Source organism: Cyprinus carpio, chromosome A6 (genome assembly GCF_018340385.1).
Source record: "Cyprinus carpio isolate SPL01 chromosome A6, ASM1834038v1, whole genome shotgun sequence".
Lineage (NCBI taxonomy): Eukaryota > Metazoa > Chordata > Actinopteri > Cypriniformes > Cyprinidae > Cyprinus > Cyprinus carpio.
Window position 1 is genome coordinate 11,972,593 of NC_056577.1, and position 19,692 is coordinate 11,992,284.

A 19,692-nucleotide genomic window follows, 5' to 3' on the forward strand; every position below is an offset into this window, starting at 1 on the left:
TCCGTCAAATGAAAGTAGACAGATAGACTATTTTGGACCCCATTTAGACTTGTATTTAGCATTGTACACTTGCCCAAACTCACATTTTAATAGCCAGTTTAAAAAAAGGCTTTAATGAGTACAATGACATCAAATTTCTTTAAGGCCCTTCATCAACCTTATTTTGCAACTACTCAATAGGGTGTTTTTAAATGTTATCAATCATTCTGAGCTCTCGTTACATGCAAACAATATTCAGCAAATGCTAAAACTAGTTTTAAAAATGTTCACAAACCTTTTATTTAAAAAGCAAAATGTGATGCATTTTATGTCATGAAAAAGGGAAGGGTTCAAATTAGGTTAAAAAAATACAACAAAAATATGTCTATGGATGCTAGAAAAGTGCCAACTGTTTGTGGGTTAAGAAGAGGTGAATCTCAATCAAAACCTGATCCCATAAACCCAACCCTAGACTGTTACAATGACACAAAAGAAATATCCTGCAGTAAATTTGGTGTACTATATTTCTCTGAGAACAGAATGACACTTCACCCAAGTACACATGATCTTGTAGTTAAGGTGCTGGTAAATTTCAGATCATATAGTCTTTTTTTCCTTTTCAAGAGACATTCATATAAACCAGTGAGCTAAGGCTGACCACATTAACCGTCATCATTTCAAGATCTTTTTACATTAGGGCAAAACAAAAACAGACTTAATATTTTCTGTTGTTGGACCACGCTAGAATAAATCCACCAAGCAGACAACTTTGATTTTCTAAATGCAACAGGGGCATCGGTTTTGTTTGAAGTGGGGTCAATATCCCACTACTGTGGTCATCATTGCATATGACTTGGTGACCTCACCGTTTAAGAAAGGTGTCATCCAAGGGAGGTACAATACTATGCCTATTCTGTTAAAAAAGGCTGTCCCATGAGCAGCTTTTTGTAATTAAAACGGGGGAAAACACTTAAATTTGAGAGACCACAGCAGCAGCACACTTGCTTTGTTTTCTTTACTAATCAAACCATTTGGCCATAGCATTTCTTTAATCTCTTCCTTTTGAAAATGGTGGTTGGAATGCAAGGACTGGTCAAGGAGAGAAAATTAAATGAAGAAAATGAGGTGAAAGAAACAACGTATACACTTAGGATTAAAGGGCTTGAGAGGATACACATACTTTTAACAGAGTATAAAGAAAAAAATTTCTGCAAAATCTTTTCGGCAAAGTCCTGTACTGAGGGTTTTTAACAATCATTGGAAAGAAGTTAAAAAAAAAGTTTGAACTGACAATTGCATGTTTTTACCTTAAGAGGCAACAGTGAGCACACTGGGAATCAAAAACAATTCAACTGGACCAACTGAAGCACCATAAGATCTGCTTGTCAAGTATTACATATCAAGTGAGTAGTGATTTTATGACACTAACATGAGAATTCCTAACGATCGCTAGACACTGGAATGATTCAGAGTGAGGAAATGACTCACTGTTCACTAAGAATTGCTTTCATGTGCATTCAAAAACACTTTCCTCTGAGCCAAGCGTGCCATCCATGAATGCACTACTCGATTGTTCTGATGACGACTACTGATAAAACTGAAAACAGGAGAGTCTACTCCGAGTCAAGCGTGCAAACCATTTTAAAGAGTGCCATTCCATACGGTCATGGTATCATTCATTAGACATGAAAGTTGAAAACTCATCTAAGATCAGCATGATCACTTTTACTCTTAGATAAGTCTTAAACATGAGAACCCTACTTTAAGAGAAACGGTTTTGTTTCAACACTGGTGCTTTACTCTGTAATTTTCCTCATACTCTTAAATACTTGCACCTCAGTGTGAACACATCTTTGTAGCATTTGGGTGACTTTTCAAAATACATTTAAATCTGGTTATATACTCCAAACTGGTTACTTTAATGTTCCATTGATTTGATTGTTATGAAGTCCACACTAAGTTACATGTAACTGCAGAAATTCAGTTTTTAGAAAAAGAACTGGGGAAAGTAAAGAGAAAAAAGTAGACCATCCATACAGAACTCAATACATCAAATTCCCTCTAACAACGCATAGCTTCTCCACAGGAAAAAGTGAGGAGGATGTTACACACTTCTCTTTCTGACACAAACAAACAGATACACGCACACTGTGGGTCCTAAAAGGTCCCCGACTGTGTCCATACCCCTGAACCCTGTAGATTTCGTTGTGGATAGTGCTGTGCTCCAGAAGCTGTGAGATGTCTCGAGTTAGCCTGATTGGGTTTGTCTGTTCTCTGGCTGTGCACTCTGGACGACTGGGCCAATCTGGAGCCATGAGCACCTTGTGTGTGTGGTACTGCTGCGCTGTCCATTTTAAGGTGGCTTCTGGTGGGTAGAGAGAGAGCAGCAGACAGGGTGCTGTCCAACAGTTTAGCTTTAAGGCTTGAAGTTTCTATTCCACCTCCACTGCTGCTGTGATGATGTGGCGCACACAATGATGAGTCCACTGAAGAGATGGATACTGTAGAAGAGGACGGGCTTTCTTGGGTAAGTGGGCTGTGTGTGGGCAGCTTTGAAGAATAGTAACCTGGGCCACCAGAGCTGCAGCGGGGAGGGGAGGGGCTTACAGACGGACAGAATGGAGAGGAGGAGCTCTGCTGGTCGTAGGCTGGACTTTCCAAATGCTGATGGGATTCTGGCTGGAGAGGCAGCATCTGCTGGATGTTCATTAAAAGACAGATTTAACATACAGTTTCCACAAAAATATCAAGCAACACAACAATTTTTAACATTGATAATAATAGGAAATGTTTCTTGAGCACCAAATCAGCATATTGGAATGTTTCTGAAGGATCATGTGACACTACAGCCTGGAGAAATGGCTGCTGAACATTCAGCTTTGCCAGTACAGGAAATAATTACATTTTTTAATATATTAAAATTGTTAAAGTTATTTCAAGTTGTAATCACTTTTCACAATATTACTGTTTTAACTGTACCTATAAATTAAGTATCAGCCTTGGTTATCAAAGAGACCTCTTTCAAAAACAAAACAAACAAAAAAATCTTAATTATTCTAAACTTTTGACCAATAGTGTATGAACTCTATGATATTAATCAAAATATTTGTTATTTTTTTCCTCAGTTGTGCATCGTGAACATTCTACCTGATGTGGGTGAAGAGAAGGACTCTTTAAGGGAGACGTCAGAGATGAGCTTTGAAGATCAAACATGTCCATCTCAACAGCATCTGACAAGACACAAAGACTTAATCAAAATCTGCTGATAGCATACTCCGTTCTGTTAGGACAAAAAAAATTCAAATCATACCAGAGCTCTTGTCATGACTGCTGATTTGGTCATTAATTCCGGCATCTGCTCTTTTAAGGGCAAGCTCTATGTTCAGATTACCCCTCAGAACACGCTCCAGAGCACCCTGTCCCTCCCTCAACCGCTCAACTGATGTAGAGACCATCCTGATAGACACACAGAAAGTCACAGTTAAATTCACGATGACCGTTCATTAGGAATCTGTGAGAATGTGTATGAAGAGCACAATGTCCTTCAAGAAATATTCTTCACAGAAGAAAAACACAGCAAGACTTGGTACATACCACTAAACAACTTATTTTTATGGCCTCTTTTTTTTTTTAACCAAGAATAAAATAACAGATTATTTACAAATATTACTGATAATATAAAATTAAAAACTAACTGAAAATCTTCATCAAAACTCCCAATATTGTCAAAATAATAATAAAATTACACAGAGCAGAACTGTTGACATGGGTTGGTATGAATCTCTGCGTTTTTTTTTTTTTTTCTCACCAGTGGTTGGACTCTGGTCCGCCCAGAACTGTGGTCTGTGTGTGGTTTCCCGACCTGATGCCGGGAGGACTGACCTCCTCTATCTGTGGAAAAGCTTGGCATTCTGGAGAGAATGAATTGTGCGGAGAGACTGAAGGCTGAAAATGTGTGCGCGGCTGTCCTGGAGACTCTGTGCGAGGGCAAATGGAGCTGAGGTTTGTGACGTGGGGCCCTGGGTCCCGTGGCCCTTTCTTTCTTTCCCTGTACTCCAGCAGAGAGACCTACATGGAAAGAAAGTATATAAGAGTGACTAAAAGATGCACAAGGATGATGAATATGCAAGCAGTTCTGTCCTTCAGTATAATTTCTTAATACACACATGCATCATAACATTCACGTTCACATAAAGCAACACATGCATGATCAATTGATGTAGAATGACATCATCTATAACTTCAATGAGTATGAGAAAGATACAACATGCATTATTACCCAACGCTGCGATTCAGAAAAATTCCACACTAAAAGCTACTACATTAAACGCTCATCTTAACCCAATCAAAAGCTGTTTAATAAAATAAAGACGTGCATTTTTTTCTTTCAGAGCTAGAACAACTTGCAAAACTAACAACAGGCCAAGGGAAAAGTTATTTAAACTAGGAATCTACACTCCATAACAAAGGCAAAGAAAAACCCACATACACACACAGACATATTCACCATGAGAATTGCTTTTAGATTAGATGATGAAAGCACTGGTGTCTTTGAATGAATACAACCCGCTCTGCAGCAGTTGACTTTTTCTTTTTAAAATCAATTTGCTCAATACAGATGAAGGAGTACATCATCTGGAGATGCAAATGTTATGGACATGCACACTTCTAGACGGAGGCCACTTATGTGATATTCACCATGTTCTGCCCTGGCTTGAACTGGCCCCTTACAGCTAATGCCTGGTACCCAGACAAGCCAGCCAGCTGACTACCAGCACTCACCATGACCCTCTGCCTTGAGAAAAGGGTGGAAAGAAAGATTTTGCATACGTTTAAGAGCAAAGAGGAGAAGGAGAGAAATGGAGCGAATCAAAGACAGAGCAAGAGTTTCATGCAAGATAGAGGAACACCCTTCACGATTTAAACATATGTGAGAAAAAGGTAAACAGTTGAGGTTTTCCCAAGCTTTTAGATGAGTTATTTTGGAATAAACAGTTTGAATATATGGGGAAAATAAAAAGAAAAGAAAACATTTTATTTTGAAGTGACATGTTTAAAATAGACCCTTGGAGGAAGATGCCTCAGTTAGGATATGTTAGCATGGGGGTCATCTTACACCTGTAGTTGGGCAAGATGGTCCCCTTTTATCTATTTCAATGCATTCTCACAATATATTGATGGTAAATTACCATCATCCTGTACATGCTAAAGAAAAAAACTACTTGTTAATTGGAGAAAGTGATGTGGCCGTAGGACTTGCCTTCTTCTTCTGTGGTGGATTGCTAGGGTGGGGGGATGTGCTGCTCTCTGAATATCCACCTCCAAACTGTGTGTCCAGATACATTGAGAGAGAGCCAGACCCCGCCTCCATCAGCAACCCCTGGCTGCATATTGTGCTTAAGTCAGAGTCAGCCGTGGACAAACCTCCCTCTGATTGTGGGAAGTGTCTTTCACTTATAGGACCAGTGGGTAGATTGGCATTGAGGGGAGAGCAGGTGTAAATGAGGTTAAATTCTGTCCTAAAGGCCTGTTCTCTGGCCTGTGCCTCACTGGCATGTGAAACCAAGGAAGAGTCACATAGACTGGACACAGCAGCTGAGCTATGGGGGGTCCCACCACCAGATCCATTCAGAGAGTCTGGAGCAGCAAGTGAGAAGTCATCTGACACAGGAGCAGGGCTTCCCCGGCTTGTGGAAAAGTCAGGGAAGGCAGTGACCCGTGAAGTGAAATCAGGTCGCAAACAGGGCTGAAAAAAAAAAAAATATATATATATATTTAAAAAGTGAAATTATTAAAACACAATGAAAAACTTTCCTTATAAACACTCTTAGGTTTTTTTAATGTGTAACACTTTTCAATTAGGTCCCATTAATTAATGTTGATACATTACCTAACAATGACCAAAACATTTGCTACAGTTTTAATTAATCATGTTAGCTCAGGTCCATTAAACAGTATAACAGATGCATGTTGACATTAACATTAACTAAGGTTAATAAATACTTTAGAAATATTTTTCACAGTTAGCTCATATTACCTAATGTAGTTAACTAATGTTAACAAACAGAACCTTATTGTAAATTATTACCGATAAAGATTGTAAATTCTATCAAGTCACAATTAATGTAATTATTAATGTAATGTTATTATTAATGTAATGTTATTTTAAATTATTATTCCTGTCCTTATTGCTGTTAAGCTTAAAGGATTTGTTGTGGAGTGAAAATGTGTAAAATGTATGCTTATAAAGTTTGTAAATATTTAGTAAAATACTGCTAAATTAAACATTACATTTGAATCTAACAATAAATTGCCACTTAAACACCAATGCAACTTTGTTTTGTTTTTCTCTCAACAATACAGTTTTGACCTGGTATGACTTACTTTCCAGTAAAAATGACAGATACATGCTTTTTGGCACACAGTTTTCTTCTTAATTTTAGCCAAACAACATCATGAACACATCTTCCAAACTTAACCATGATATAATACAACCAAGCAATAACACTTGCATGTGTGTGCACAGTGAAACTTACTTCTGGAGTCAGAGATTCTGATCTGTGCACAGGAGAGGCCTCAGGAGAAGAGATGTTCTGTAAAAAAAAGTCATGTATAAAGCTATTCTGTCGACGATTACTACAGCAAACCTCTACAAGCTGCTGTATTGAGACAGAAGTCCATTCTGTGTGTGTGTGTGTGTGTGTGTGTGTTTTCATTTGTTCACCTCAAACTGTAGAGGTGTATTGCAGCGGCTGGCGGGCCGGGATGTGAGAGGAGAGTAGGAAAACATGGTAGCATTCAGCTTCTCTACTTCCCCACCTAAATAAAGCGAGCAGGGAGTCATAAGCGAATGAAGAGGCGTTGTGGGAAGTTCAGAGGGCAGAGGTGGGGTGATGGGGGATAATGGTCGTAACAAGAGTTCAGAAGGTGGAGCTGCTGTTTCTGATGAACACTTCAATTTCCTCTTCTTAAATGGTCCTGCCAGCTCTGAACAAAGGGCAATACCAAACAGTTAAAACTAGTTTAAACTATGTCAACTAGTTAAAAGCCCAAATCTGTGATACCAAGGCATGTAATTCACATTCTGCTGTCTAAACAGTGGAGTAAGAGCCATTACCAGGTTTAAACGGTTGAGAGCTGCTGGTGCTGCTGGTGTTACTCTTGTGGGAAGAATTGGACTCTGTTCCATCCTCCAACAGACCAGATAACATGCTCTCATCCAGCGCTTGTTTCATCCACCTCTGCTCAGACAGACATACACAAACTCATGCTATGTAGCCACAATAACAATAGAAGCCACAATACAAACTGCCAATTATTTGGGCAATTCAGCTACAATTTAATCTACATCTTAAATTAATTTAAAAATCTACAATTTCTTTTTTAGGCAAAATTCTAATGACACTGTAGATGTGAATGTAAATGTAAATGTTAAGTTAATTTAACTTGTTCAGTAGCTCATTCTAACCTTCTTGCAAGAACCATATGCAGGGTCAATCATAAAAGGTCGCCGGCGCCTTTCAGGGTTAAAGGGTGAACCAAAACGAACATAGTGTTTGGGGGTAGTACAGATGAGAGGTGAATGAGATAGTCCTGGCAGCATGTTGAGGGTGGTGGCCAGAACTGTAGGGTCAGTGGTGATGCGTAAAGGGCGTTCCACAGACTCCTCCACCCGCTCTGGAACCTTGTCATTTAACCACTCTGTCACCAGGTACTGTAAATATAAATATTACATTACAGCTCTGAAACATAGCTGACCACAGTCAAGTCACTTTTATATAGCTCTTCATACAATACAGATTATGCCAAAGCAGTTTTTCAGTGTTAAACAGGAATAATACAATAACATACAAATTAATAATTTCTTACAAGTCACCATGAAATCAAAGAGGACATTTTTAATGGAGTATTTGAGTGTTATGCACATCATTTTAATCATGTGCCACTTTTATCTCAATACTGGGCTACAATCCGTCTCCTCAAGCAACCTTTCACTCACATGAGATCGAAGCAGTTAGCAAATGACAATCAACCATCCAATCAATTCTAAAAGGACAAAGTCCCGAGCTACATTATTTCTTGTTTGAACAGCCGATTTACAACACAATAAAGATGAAAAACAACTTCCATTTTATGACGATTTGAAAGTCAACACACAATCAAAAATGACAATTATTTATTTATTTATTTATTTAAAATATAGCATTTTTTTATATATATATAAATTTATCCACACATATCAATCATTATTTTTTTTTTAATTCATGTAAAATTCCACTCTTACAAGGACATCTATTCTCTGGTTAAGTGTAAGCCGGTGCAAGGGAGAGAGCCTGTGAGATTGCAGCAATAGCAAATGACAGCAATCCAACCAAATTTAAATCCCGCCCTTTATTTTTTCTCTCTCTCGCTCTATATATACATATATACATATATATATACATATACATATATATATATATATACATATACATATACATATATATATACATATATACATATACATATATACATATATACATATATATGTATATATACACATACATACATATACATATACATATATATATATACATATATATACACATATACATATATATATATATATACATACATACACACATATACACACAAATATAATTTCTACATATATATATATATATATATATATATATGTATATATGATTTTGCTCGAGCCTACACAGGATATGCAGTTTGGAGAACAGATAGAATTAATTATTTGCACAACACTGCAGTTCTCCTCATGACTTGTGACAAGAAAAACATAACTACCCTAAGTAGGATTTACATTGTAAGATGAACTCACCTTTTTGGTTTTTGGGTATCTGACATTTGTCTTATTACCCATCCCTGAAGAGGTGGCACCACATAGTTCTCCATCTTGAAGACTCCCACAGTTTGGAGCTCCCTCTCCCTGGCCCTGCTCCCTGAGGCCTGCCCCTGCACTGCCTTCTTCACCGCCCACCAAAACTCCCTCTGCTCCTTGCTGAGAAAGAGCCTGCCGCTGTCTCCGAGCACGCTGGGCTGAACTGGAGCGGTACCTTGAGATGCGGCTCTTAGGACGTGGTTTGGAACTGCGGGAAGTCTGCGCTTTAGGGGCAGGACTGGGTGTAGCAGGGGGCTTTTCAGAGTCAATATCTGTTGTTTCCTAATGAAGACAATGAGACAGTGAATGTGTGTAAAAACTCACAGCCATCATGAACTAAAGCTAAAGTTGAGAAAAAGGAGAAAAAAAAATAACTACCACAGCAGCAAAGGAGGTGCGCCTTGTACTGACTCCTCCAACTGCTCCTGTATTTGGTACACTGTTTCCTGCTGTAAGTGAGGGCACTTCTGCCTCCCCTGCTTCCAGTTTGGTTTCTTCAGGTGTAGCCTGCGCTGTACCCTGACCACGTTTCTTTCTCCTCTCAAGGTTCTCAAACATGTGCATTAAGGTCTCTGCCTTGCGTTCTTCTCGAGACTGAAGGTGGAAAAAAGAATAAGGGCTTGGTACCATAAGTATAGGCCAATACAAATCATAGTTTTTTTTTCTTTTCTGGATTCTGTTTTAATGGTTACTTTTAATTTTAGCAACAACAATTTAATTAATGTTTCAAAATGTAATCAAATGAAAATGTAATTCCCATTCTTTAATAAATAAACAGCAAGTATTGATCCATCACTGTTCTGCTCTGATGAAAGCTTACACGTCTGTTTGGTATAAGAGCTCCATTCTCGTCTAACTCCTCTTCTCCATTCTCCAACTTCACTCTGTCCATAAGAGCATCCTGTAGCACAAAAAGAAGATCAGCTTCATGATCATGTGAGATAATTATCATCATTATGCCGCAAAGCAGCTGCAAAAAGCTAGTTGGTGTTTACGACTGTTTTTCCATCAACACACACCTCTGTATCACTAACTCCCTGTGTCTCATTTGCATCTTCCAGCAGGTGGTTGCTCTCATCAGAAACACTGGTTACGAGTCTGTCCCCTTCCATCTCCCTGCGTCGGGCTCGTCTCCTCCGTGTTTCTGCTCCAGGCAGGGCAAAGTCTGAAGACTGGGGGGATAGCAGTTGAATGGGGCGGAGATTGTGTCTCTGTACAGGACAGTCCTGATTGCCCTTATGACATGCACAATCCACTTTATAATTACTGTGGGAAAAATTAGAGAAAAAGTGTCAATACTCACAACTACATATCACAGTTTATTTAGAATTAACAACAGATTCCAAGAAATGAATGAGTGACTTACCAGCAGCTAAAATCATAGTCAAAGCCGATTGTGACTTCTGAATCTTTTGAGATTTGAGCAACAGCATAGATACACAGGTGAATCATCCCCTCTGCTATCATGTGCCGCACCTGCGTGTTAGTGTAGACAAGATAAAAGTAATATAATATGAATAAAATTTAGTCAGACTGCTACTGAGCAAAGAAACTATGACCAGACACACTCTGTTTATGTACAAATGTACATATAGGTGAAGCAACCCTACTATATCAACAGTTAGCAGTCATCAAAATAGTCACACCTCAGCATTGGGTGTGCACGATCTTCTGATAAACCGTGCATCGTTGCCAAATGTTCGGGCATCCACACACATCTCCACTTCGTTGAACTTGGAGTAAAACAGGACAAATGGATATGGCCTCGAGTGTAGACAACAGAAGGAATTAGGAAAGACTCTCAATTTACAATCTATGTTTTACAAACAACATACATTTTACTAATTCTACAAAATTCCCAGTGATTCTAATCTAATTATTAAGATAATATCAACTAGATGTTCAACAATATACACAGACGCAATCACAAATACACTCTTACTTTTTGAAAAAATGTCCGTTGACTTCAAACTGCTGTCTGAGCATGACTTTGCCTCTATACTCAATGATGAGTGTTTCAGGGTCCAAATTCCGTGCGGCTCTGAGAATCTTCCTATGTTTCTGCACACGTGTTACACGACCCAGCTGTAACTACACACATTAAATCCTTGTTGGCAATTGTCGTAAATAAAAATTATTATTAAACGCAAATAGCACAGTACATTTGGAAACAAAAGTTTTTAAATCAGTAAACGAAAATTATTTTACAGGTTTTATCCATTTTTAAAGCCAATAAAATGAAGACTGTGAATACATATACATATATATATATATATATATATATATATATATATATATATATAGAAAAATAAACTTTAATTTCAAATATTATCACAGAATAAAAGGCAGGGACACATAATAGGCAATATGCATGGAGCATTCTTTAGAACTACTGCACAAAGATAAGCAAGCTCGTAAACTTCCGGGGAAGTGCCATTTGATGTTGTGGAATATAGGTGGATATATGAAACCCTCACAGAAACCTAGCAATGACTCGCGTAATATTTTTACACTCGTGTTTGTCATTCCTGAAACTGTATACGTGGACGTTTTGTTCTCTTAGACAAACAAAACTTTTCTTCAAATTGTGAATGGATTATGTAGAGAAAGTGTGCTCCCTCTTATAGCACAGTTGATTTTGACAGTTGACCAGAAATGACTGAGCTGGCTTATCTAAAACCAGGAAGCAACTGTTTATAGTCAAATTGTGTCCTCAACTCTTGCTTATCAGTAAAATAGTGTTATTTGCAAGATTAAAATAATCAAGCCATGTTTTCATTTTATAGTACGGGCCGTTGAATGCTGGAATCTGATTGGCTGAGGAACGTTCAATTACAAAAATATGACATCTTATCTCTACAATGATTAGATCCCGGTCTTGAATTTGATTGGCTGAGTGACATTCCAACAGTTCTGATATAAGCATAATTTAATTATTTGTGTTCCAGATAAGCTGTCAGTCTGTATGTTACTGGTGGTCATGTGACCCTTTCAGCAGGTTACACTGTTACACCATTAGGTGGTGACAACCTGTCTTTTAAAGCAAATCACTGACTCTGATTATTGATCCATTTAGGAACAAAATACCACTAATGCTGCAAATGTGTTGCTCATGCTTTGGCTTTGTTTGGAATCATTTTTACTGGTGCACCCCCTCCCATTCCATTGTGTTTTACAAATACTATCCATGACATTTAATACATGATACAGTCTTAAAGTAAATGTAAGACGTTAAGACTTTGATGAACTGTGAAACCCATCTATACCTGCATTTGCGAGCCCAACACAGTGTTGTTGCAGGCTAGTTCTGTTCTATTAATGGTGTCCATGGCAACAGTAGATGGGGTGGGGGACAAGTTGCCGTTAGCACAGTAGTGTTTGAGGAGGTTCTGTACATCAGCACTGTACTGGTTAGACAGAGCTTCCTCATACTGGTCCGTCCACTGGCGAATTCGTGTCTCCCATCCTTCCGTTGTATTCTCATCCAGAACACTAGCCTCAGATGCAGAGTTCTGCAACAATCAGAGGGTTATTTGTTTAAAGATTCTTCTGGTTAATTTTAGTCTTTGGTAATGAGTAGTACTAAAGCTTATTTCTAAAGAAGAAGAGGTGGATCAACTTTGTTTTTTTCTTCATTTATTTACATATTTGTGTCCATACCTTCATTCTCATGGATTTTCTGGAACCCTCTCTGTAAGCCTAAAATGAGAATATCAATTTTTTAAATCATATAATATAGAGAGGATGGGAAAACTGAGAAAAAGTGAGACATGCCCATGAACACACGATTCAAAATCCATGAACATGTTCACTTGCTCTGACAGAAGTGATAATTCAGCTACATTTATTTCAGACTTTTCACATTTGCCGTCTATGTCATGTGAACAGGATTGTGCGTGTATGTGTTATACCTTAACCTTCTTGGCTTTAGGAGTAGTGCGTGTTTTCTCTATGCTCTTCTTTCTCTTCTTAACTTTGTTGGGTTTGACTCTTTTGACAGTGAGAGTAATGCTAGTGGGTGTGTGTTGAGTGGCCGTGTACGACACAGCAGAGGCTGACATGTCCTCATCTCCACTCTCTGTAGCACTGCTCTCGCCCACTGTAAAGGCAGATATAAATTAAGCTCAAGACTCAGCATGACTAACCATCAGCACATGAGAGAGCACTGACACTGGTGAGGTTGAAACAAAAAACACACACACATAAACAAAATCTTTATTTATCCCTCACTGTGATAAATTTAGAAAAATAAAAATATACCCAGAAAAACAACCCTTATTTTTCAAAAACTGTCAGAAATTACAACAGATGAAATAAAGGTATCACTGGGAAGAGAAGTAACAACTGAAATCAGCCACTGCTCTGATCACAGGGCTCGCAAAATCACTAGTCCGACGTCCCAGGGCTATTGTGTTTTCCAGTTGGGCTACCAAAATGTTTCACCGCCCTGCCCGACAGGCTATCTTGAATAGTGATATAAAATTCCTAACTTGATTCGCCTTGTTCACTCGCTTGTAGGGGTGATACGGATCATAGTTGATCGTTTGCAATTGTTTCCAACTCTCGCCGATTTAAACATTCAAGCGTTTTAAAACATTCGCGCACATTTGGAGCAACAGTACGGTGCCCGGGAGCTGACATGGTCGGTTCACATAATTCGTGGGAACGTGATAATATGTTGCAATGGTCACGCAGGTTAGTTTACACATTAAACTCGTGGCCATGAGAAAAATATGTTGTTCCCTCAACATAAGAAGTCGTGGCCACGAGAAATGGATGTCGTTCCCTCAACATAACATCTTGAGGCCACAACATAAGGATGTTGTTACCTCAACAAAATTATCTTGTGTCCACGACATTATATCACATTCCCATGAGTTAATATGATGTTCCCACAAATTAATACCTCATGGCCATGACATACTATCACGTTCCCATGAGTTACTATGCTGTGGCCATGACAAAACTAAGTGAACCAACCATGTCAGGTCACGGGCACCGTACTAGAGCACTGGTTTCTGCCTGCACTCATTCAAATGCGCACAGAGAGCCGCGTTTCAAACAATGTGCGTACACAGATTTATTTCCTCTTTCGCATATCCTTGCTTCTGAATGAACACATACACACAAAATTATCGCAAAATTTCAAAATCCCCAGTAGCCCTTCGGGCAGGCATTCTTTAGGTTTTGGTAGCCCAAAATGAATTTAACTAGCCCGAATAAAAACTTTTTTTTTTTTACAAAATGAAATCTAAGACAAATTATAAATGAAAAGGTGTCCTTTTCTTTTTTTCTCAGAAAAAATGCTGCATATTTCTTTGTGAAATTGAAATGTTAAATAAAACTAACTTGAAATTCTTAAACACCCCCCCCCAACTAAAAGAAATCTTTTCATATAAACAAAGGCTTTGTCTGTGCTCTATTTAAAATCAGAGGCAACCATATGAATAACTATCCAAAACAGATGCTAAATACATGTTATTTGGATTGTATAATTAAAAAATTTGAAGCAAAAACAGAATGGTCTGATTTTAGCTTTGTGAATGAGACACAAATGTCACTCTCTGACAGCATGTGGCACTAATGGGAGACCAGGTATTTAAAGCCTGCTGCCCCTTTAAGGCAGATCAAATATAATAATGCACAGGAGATTTCTATCTCCACTGTATACGTTCACTTAAGACATAACCGACTGTGTTTATGAGAATACTTGCAGAGACAACTATTTTGAGATCATTTTGTGTGTGTGTGTGTGTGTTCATTCAGAAGCAAGGATACGCGAAAGAGGAATCAATTCTGTGCACGCGCATTGTCTGAAACGCGGCTCTCTGTGTGCTCTGTATGCGTGTGAATGGTTTAAAACGCTTGAATGTTTAAATCGGTAAGACTTAGAAACAAGTGCAAACTTTCAACTATGATCTGTTTCACCCCCAAAAGAGGGTGAATAACGTGAATCAAGTTAGGAATTTTACATCACTATTCATGAAAGCCCATCGGGCAGGGCGATGATACATTTTGGTAGCCCGACTGGAAAACACAATAGTCCTGTTCACAGCGACCCATTTCGGTGCATGTCTCTTTAATGATAATAAGCTACTGGTTACTCCACCACTCTCTTCAATAGGGCTTGTTGACACAATACACATGAAGTGCTGCCATGGACTCCATATATGGCTTGGCGATGGTCATATTCAAATAGATAGCTATCTACATAGAAAACAGAATGCTAATTGAAACAGCTTCCTGGATGACAGTTTCACACTCAGACAGCCTATAAAAAAACTGGCTATGTGTTTTCTTTTCAGCTTTTCTCAGCTGGTAGACATGCCAGAAACCTAAATAAATGGCAAAAAAAAAAACTAAAAAAAGGTAACATTTCATCCGATGTCCCCTTTAAATGCTGAGACAAGGCTTTGTCAGGTCAACAGGAATGTATGACAAAGTTTACCTATAAAAGCATATAATCAAACTGAATCAAGCTCAATAAGATCACATGGTCTTCTGTGGTACTGCTTACAGCTGAATTGAACTTGTTTCATAGTTAATGAGCTTTACACAGACATTGAACTGAACTGAATAAACACTGAACTGACTGAATGACAACACTATTGTCTTGTTAGAGCTACTTTACAGCAGAGGTTGAACCTCTCTCATATTTGATGAACTTTGCATCACTGATTCTCTTATTCTTCTTTTTAATTATTTTTTACATATTTTTCCCGTACTGTGACGCTACTTTGAAAGAATCTATACTGTATAAAGTGCTATTTAAATAAAGGTAACTTGACTATATAGTTTTATTGCCAATACATGTACCTTATTTATTTCACAGTCTTATTTACACATTTTTCCTGGCACAGGCTTTATTGTGTTTATTGATGATTTGGCAATATTGTAAACACACAAAACAATCTTTTTGAAAAAGTACTTTGAAACTAAAACTAATAAGCAAAGTGATTCAGAGTGAGTAAGATCATGTTTATTATCATAAGAGAGTTTTACCTGAAACATTCTCTGCTTTTCTGCGCTGCCCATCCAGCCCTTGCTTCTTCTCCAGACCCCTACAACAAGAACAGTACTTCAGTTCATATTCTCTATCTATTACAGCAATAACTAATTGCCATAACTCGGAGTATAACTATTGGTTCTTATAAAGGTGAACCACTGCTGTGATAATTTAGCCAATTTACATATACAGGTGTTGAATTAAGGCCTAGGCATTTAAGGCTGGACATGAACTTTTGCCTCAAGACGTAAAAATTTTTTACCAACGTGATTTCAGTTTGACATTGGCCATTTATTTGTTTGTGAGATAAAAAAATAAAAGCTTCACCAACCAATAAGATATAAGCTTAGGGGAACATGTTGACATTTCCTGTAATCATTGGTTATATTTCAGTGATGGACTGTATTTGGCATTAAATCAAGTGAAATCAGTATTTTCTGAAGGGTTAATGCATGCGTATTTTACTTTCTTTGGATGTGCAAACTGTTCTCAGAGAGTGACGAAACAGTGTCATTCTCAATGTGAAAATCTTGTGATTTAGATGCCACTAAAGCACAGTACAATCTGAAATTAAATATTTCAGATACAAATCACCCACCTGCATCTCTCACACTTAATTAGGAAGCCATCTTGCATTGGACGGCACTGACACCAAGAAGGTGGAATTGCGCCTTCCACCACATCCTCCTCCTCCGAAGAGCTCTCACTGTCAGCAGAGTTGTCTGGATCATTGATGGAGAAACAGGGTCGCGATCGTCCCAGTGTGCCATTGTGGTCCATATGGGAGAAAACGGTCTGGGAGAGTGGGGAGGCAGGAGGGGTGGGAGGGGGTGGAGCTCCATAGTTATGATCCTGACAACACACAACGGAAGACTGTTGCACCTTCAAACAACGGTGTTCAGGCACAACAAAAGGGAAAAGGAAAGAGAGAGGGGGAAGAGAATGAAAGGTGGGGAGCAGGGAAAAGGGGTAGGAAGAAAGAAGAGGTGGGAATGAAAAACTAAAAGATGTGGCATTCAAAAGTAAACAATATTATATATATAGCTAAGAATGTTTTGGCTAAAGCATCTTAATTAAACTACAACCATGAAACTAAATGAACTTCATTTAAGTAAAAAAAAAAAAAAAAAAAAAAAAAAAACAACCGTAAACCTCAATAAACAGCTATGTTCAAGTCAGCTTGTTAGCTTTCCTTGGATAATAACATTTGCTAAATGATTAAATGCAAATGTAACTTATGTCCAGGTTGATTTGCAGTTCTGTTCAAGTCATTGTGGCTTTGGGTGTTACAATAAACTCAGTTTAGTTCATGGTCAATTCACTTATATTGAAACTGCAATTATAAATGTATCACAATGCACAAGGTTATTTAATATGATTCAGCACCATGCATGTAGGAGCTAACTCTAATACTTTAAGCTACTGAATTACCTGATCCCGGAATAATTAGGTTGACGCGCTTACTTTGTTTGAGGTTCCGTTGTTTTCTTCCTTATTGCATGTCTCCATAACGAACGAGAAGACCATTCTTCTGTTGCATCAACACACAGTTTATTGGTTCCACAAAACACCAACGTGAATGATGTCCAATTCAATATTCAACACATACACAAAAACAAATTTTACAATGTAAAGCAGTTTCGCCTCTTGTCGTGTGTTGCGCCTGTTGCATGGCCCTGCACTACATTGCTATGCGTTGCGATGTGGTCAAAAACCTTTTGCCCTTCCGGATCAGTAGGAGGGTTACCTATATACTAAAATCTTGTAACATTTACAGTCCCACTCAGTGGTCAAAATGAGAGTAACATATCACCTTATTAAACACATTTTTTAATGTGTTTAATAATTGACCCATAATTGTCAATGGTGGACAAACATAATTCAAATACAATAAAAAGGAGGAGCCAAAACATTACCATACACTTATTTAGAAAAACAGTCTTATTTAAAACTTCATATAATAGACAAAGTTTGGTTATTGGTCTTTTAAATGATGCTGGTTTTGGTCTGCAACCTCACAGAACGTACCAGACCATGCTTATCTGAAAAAACCTCTAGGTTGTTTCCAAGAGCCCAGTAACCACGAGTAGCCAAAGAGTCCATAATTACTACTATGTAGGGTTGAGTATTGTTTGTTTGTTTTTTTTCGATATCGGTGCCTAAACGGTGCCTGAACTGATACTTATTTAAAAAATTATAATAATAAATAAATAAAAATTCCCCCAAAAATTATGGCTTGGCAGTGATGATGCGTCTTACGTCCATTTCAGAGAACCAGAGGACAAATACTTCAATCGATCGCTCAGGCATGGCACCGAAATCTGCGGTCTGATTCGGTTCTAGTATATACCTGTTACATGGGTACCGGTGCCATATTGGTACCGGGTTTGATAGCCAACCCACTACTATGTCTCCAGGAACCAAACTCCTTTTCTTCTGATTCCACTTTTGCCTCACGTACCCATCTTTTCCAGAACAGATCTGATAGATATCGCACCTGTCTCCATCACCTTCTCATACACTGGTCATGGGGTTCAAACACACCAGGTGGTAAAGCTTTCAAGAGAAGATGATGGTTAGGTGTGAGAGGTTCCAGATCATTAGGATCCTAAGACAGCTTGGTAATTTGTCAATCATTCAAAATGGATCAGCAATGGAGGGCTACCTATAAACCATCAGCATCTAACCTATGTTGACTTACAACTGAGAAGAACACTTTTTACAGACTGTATCATTTCTTCCCAAACTCCAACATGGTGTGAACCAGCTGGTGGATTAAAACTCCAACAAATTCCAACCTGTGATAACACTCCTTAAATTTTGTCTTGATTCAACGTAGCAAGAGCCTCCTTCAGTTCTCTTTGTGCCCCAATAATGTTAGTATCATTATCAGATCTTAAATGCGTCACCTGTCCTTTCCTGCTAATAAAACGCCATAACGCATGAACTTGCTACCTCAAGATGGATAGCCATATCCATATATCCTCAAGATGGATAGCTGCTTGCCATACAGGTGAATGCTACTCCATCTTTTACAGGTTACTCTTCCCCTCTTTACTTGCATTGGTCCAAAGTAATCTACTCCAGTGTTGGTAAATAGCAGTAGATCAGGAAGGATCCTCTCCTTTGGAAGATCTGCCACCTTATGTTCAGTTGCTCTTCTTTTGTAATGTCTACAAAAGCCACATCCAGAAATGATCTTCCTGACAGCCAAGTGAGAGTTAATAATCCAAAATTTCCTCCTAGCCATGGACAACGTCCACCATGACCCAGATTTTCAGAAATGTCCTCCCTGAATTTCCTTTGCTGACAATAGCGAACGATGGCTTTCTCTGCTCCAAATAGATCATCCAGTGTCAACACAAGACTTTTAGGTGTTGCTGTGACTCTTGACCCCCTCAGACTGTATGCCATTCTTTGGTTCTTTGGATGACCAGCATTCATATCCTTCTGCTTCTTTCCGAAGCAAAATCTCCTCCACTCCGTAAAATAAGCAATTAGCTGGTCAGTAGGATTGAACACTTCATTCACACTAATGAAGTTTACTGTGATTTCTCGTTTGATCTGTTTAAGCAGAGTCTATTGAGATCTTTAGTGTGCTCCTCCTGCAACCACAAGGAGGCTGGACCTTCAATCCACCAAATGTCCTTCAGAAATTCTCTAACCCTTCCTCTTGATGCATCTTCAGCTGGATTGTCCTTAGAATTGACATATCTCCATTGTGAGGGTTCAACAGTTTCTTGTGATCCTGTTGGCCACAAATGTACGGAAACACTTGTCTTCATTGTTGATGTACTTCAATACTGAAGTACTGTCAGTT

The 19,692-nt window shown here is 38.4% G+C and overlaps 1 protein-coding gene across 10 annotated transcripts in view; it reads right to left on the reverse strand.

Moving 5' to 3' along the window:
• Window positions 1–251: 251 nt before the first annotated feature.
• Window positions 252–19,692, reverse strand: part of setd5 (SET domain containing 5) — a 41,472-nt gene continuing 22,031 nt past the window's right edge. For 2 of the 10 annotated variants that reach the window (XM_042758071.1, XM_042758074.1), the window contains 23 exons: window positions 17,337–17,403; window positions 16,471–16,724; window positions 15,869–15,927; window positions 12,778–12,965; window positions 12,527–12,565; window positions 12,133–12,378; window positions 10,809–10,957; window positions 10,513–10,630; window positions 10,233–10,342; window positions 9,886–10,132; window positions 9,687–9,767; window positions 9,245–9,460; window positions 8,807–9,148; window positions 7,448–7,693; window positions 7,097–7,220; window positions 6,704–6,966; window positions 6,516–6,572; window positions 5,240–5,725; window positions 4,678–4,770; window positions 3,788–4,047; window positions 3,290–3,435; window positions 3,127–3,209; window positions 252–2,676 (listed from right to left, as the gene is read on the reverse strand). In XM_042758071.1, coding sequence (XP_042614005.1) covers window positions 2,137–2,676; window positions 3,127–3,209; window positions 3,290–3,435; window positions 3,788–4,047; window positions 4,678–4,770; window positions 5,240–5,725; window positions 6,516–6,572; window positions 6,704–6,966; window positions 7,097–7,220; window positions 7,448–7,693; window positions 8,807–9,148; window positions 9,245–9,460; window positions 9,687–9,767; window positions 9,886–10,132; window positions 10,233–10,342; window positions 10,513–10,630; window positions 10,809–10,957; window positions 12,133–12,378; window positions 12,527–12,565; window positions 12,778–12,965; window positions 15,869–15,927; window positions 16,471–16,724; window positions 17,337–17,403 — 4,414 coding nt within the window. In that variant the 3' untranslated portion in view covers window positions 252–2,136. Of the gene's footprint in view, window positions 2,677–3,126; window positions 3,210–3,289; window positions 3,436–3,787; window positions 4,048–4,677; window positions 4,771–5,239; window positions 5,726–6,515; window positions 6,573–6,703; window positions 6,967–7,096; window positions 7,221–7,447; window positions 7,694–8,806; window positions 9,149–9,244; window positions 9,461–9,686; window positions 9,768–9,885; window positions 10,133–10,232; window positions 10,343–10,512; window positions 10,631–10,808; window positions 10,958–12,132; window positions 12,379–12,526; window positions 12,566–12,777; window positions 12,966–15,868; window positions 15,928–16,470; window positions 16,755–17,336; window positions 17,404–19,692 lie in introns of all 10 variants that reach the window. The other 8 variants (XM_042758070.1, XM_042758072.1, XM_042758069.1 and 5 more) reach the window with 6 other exon arrangements.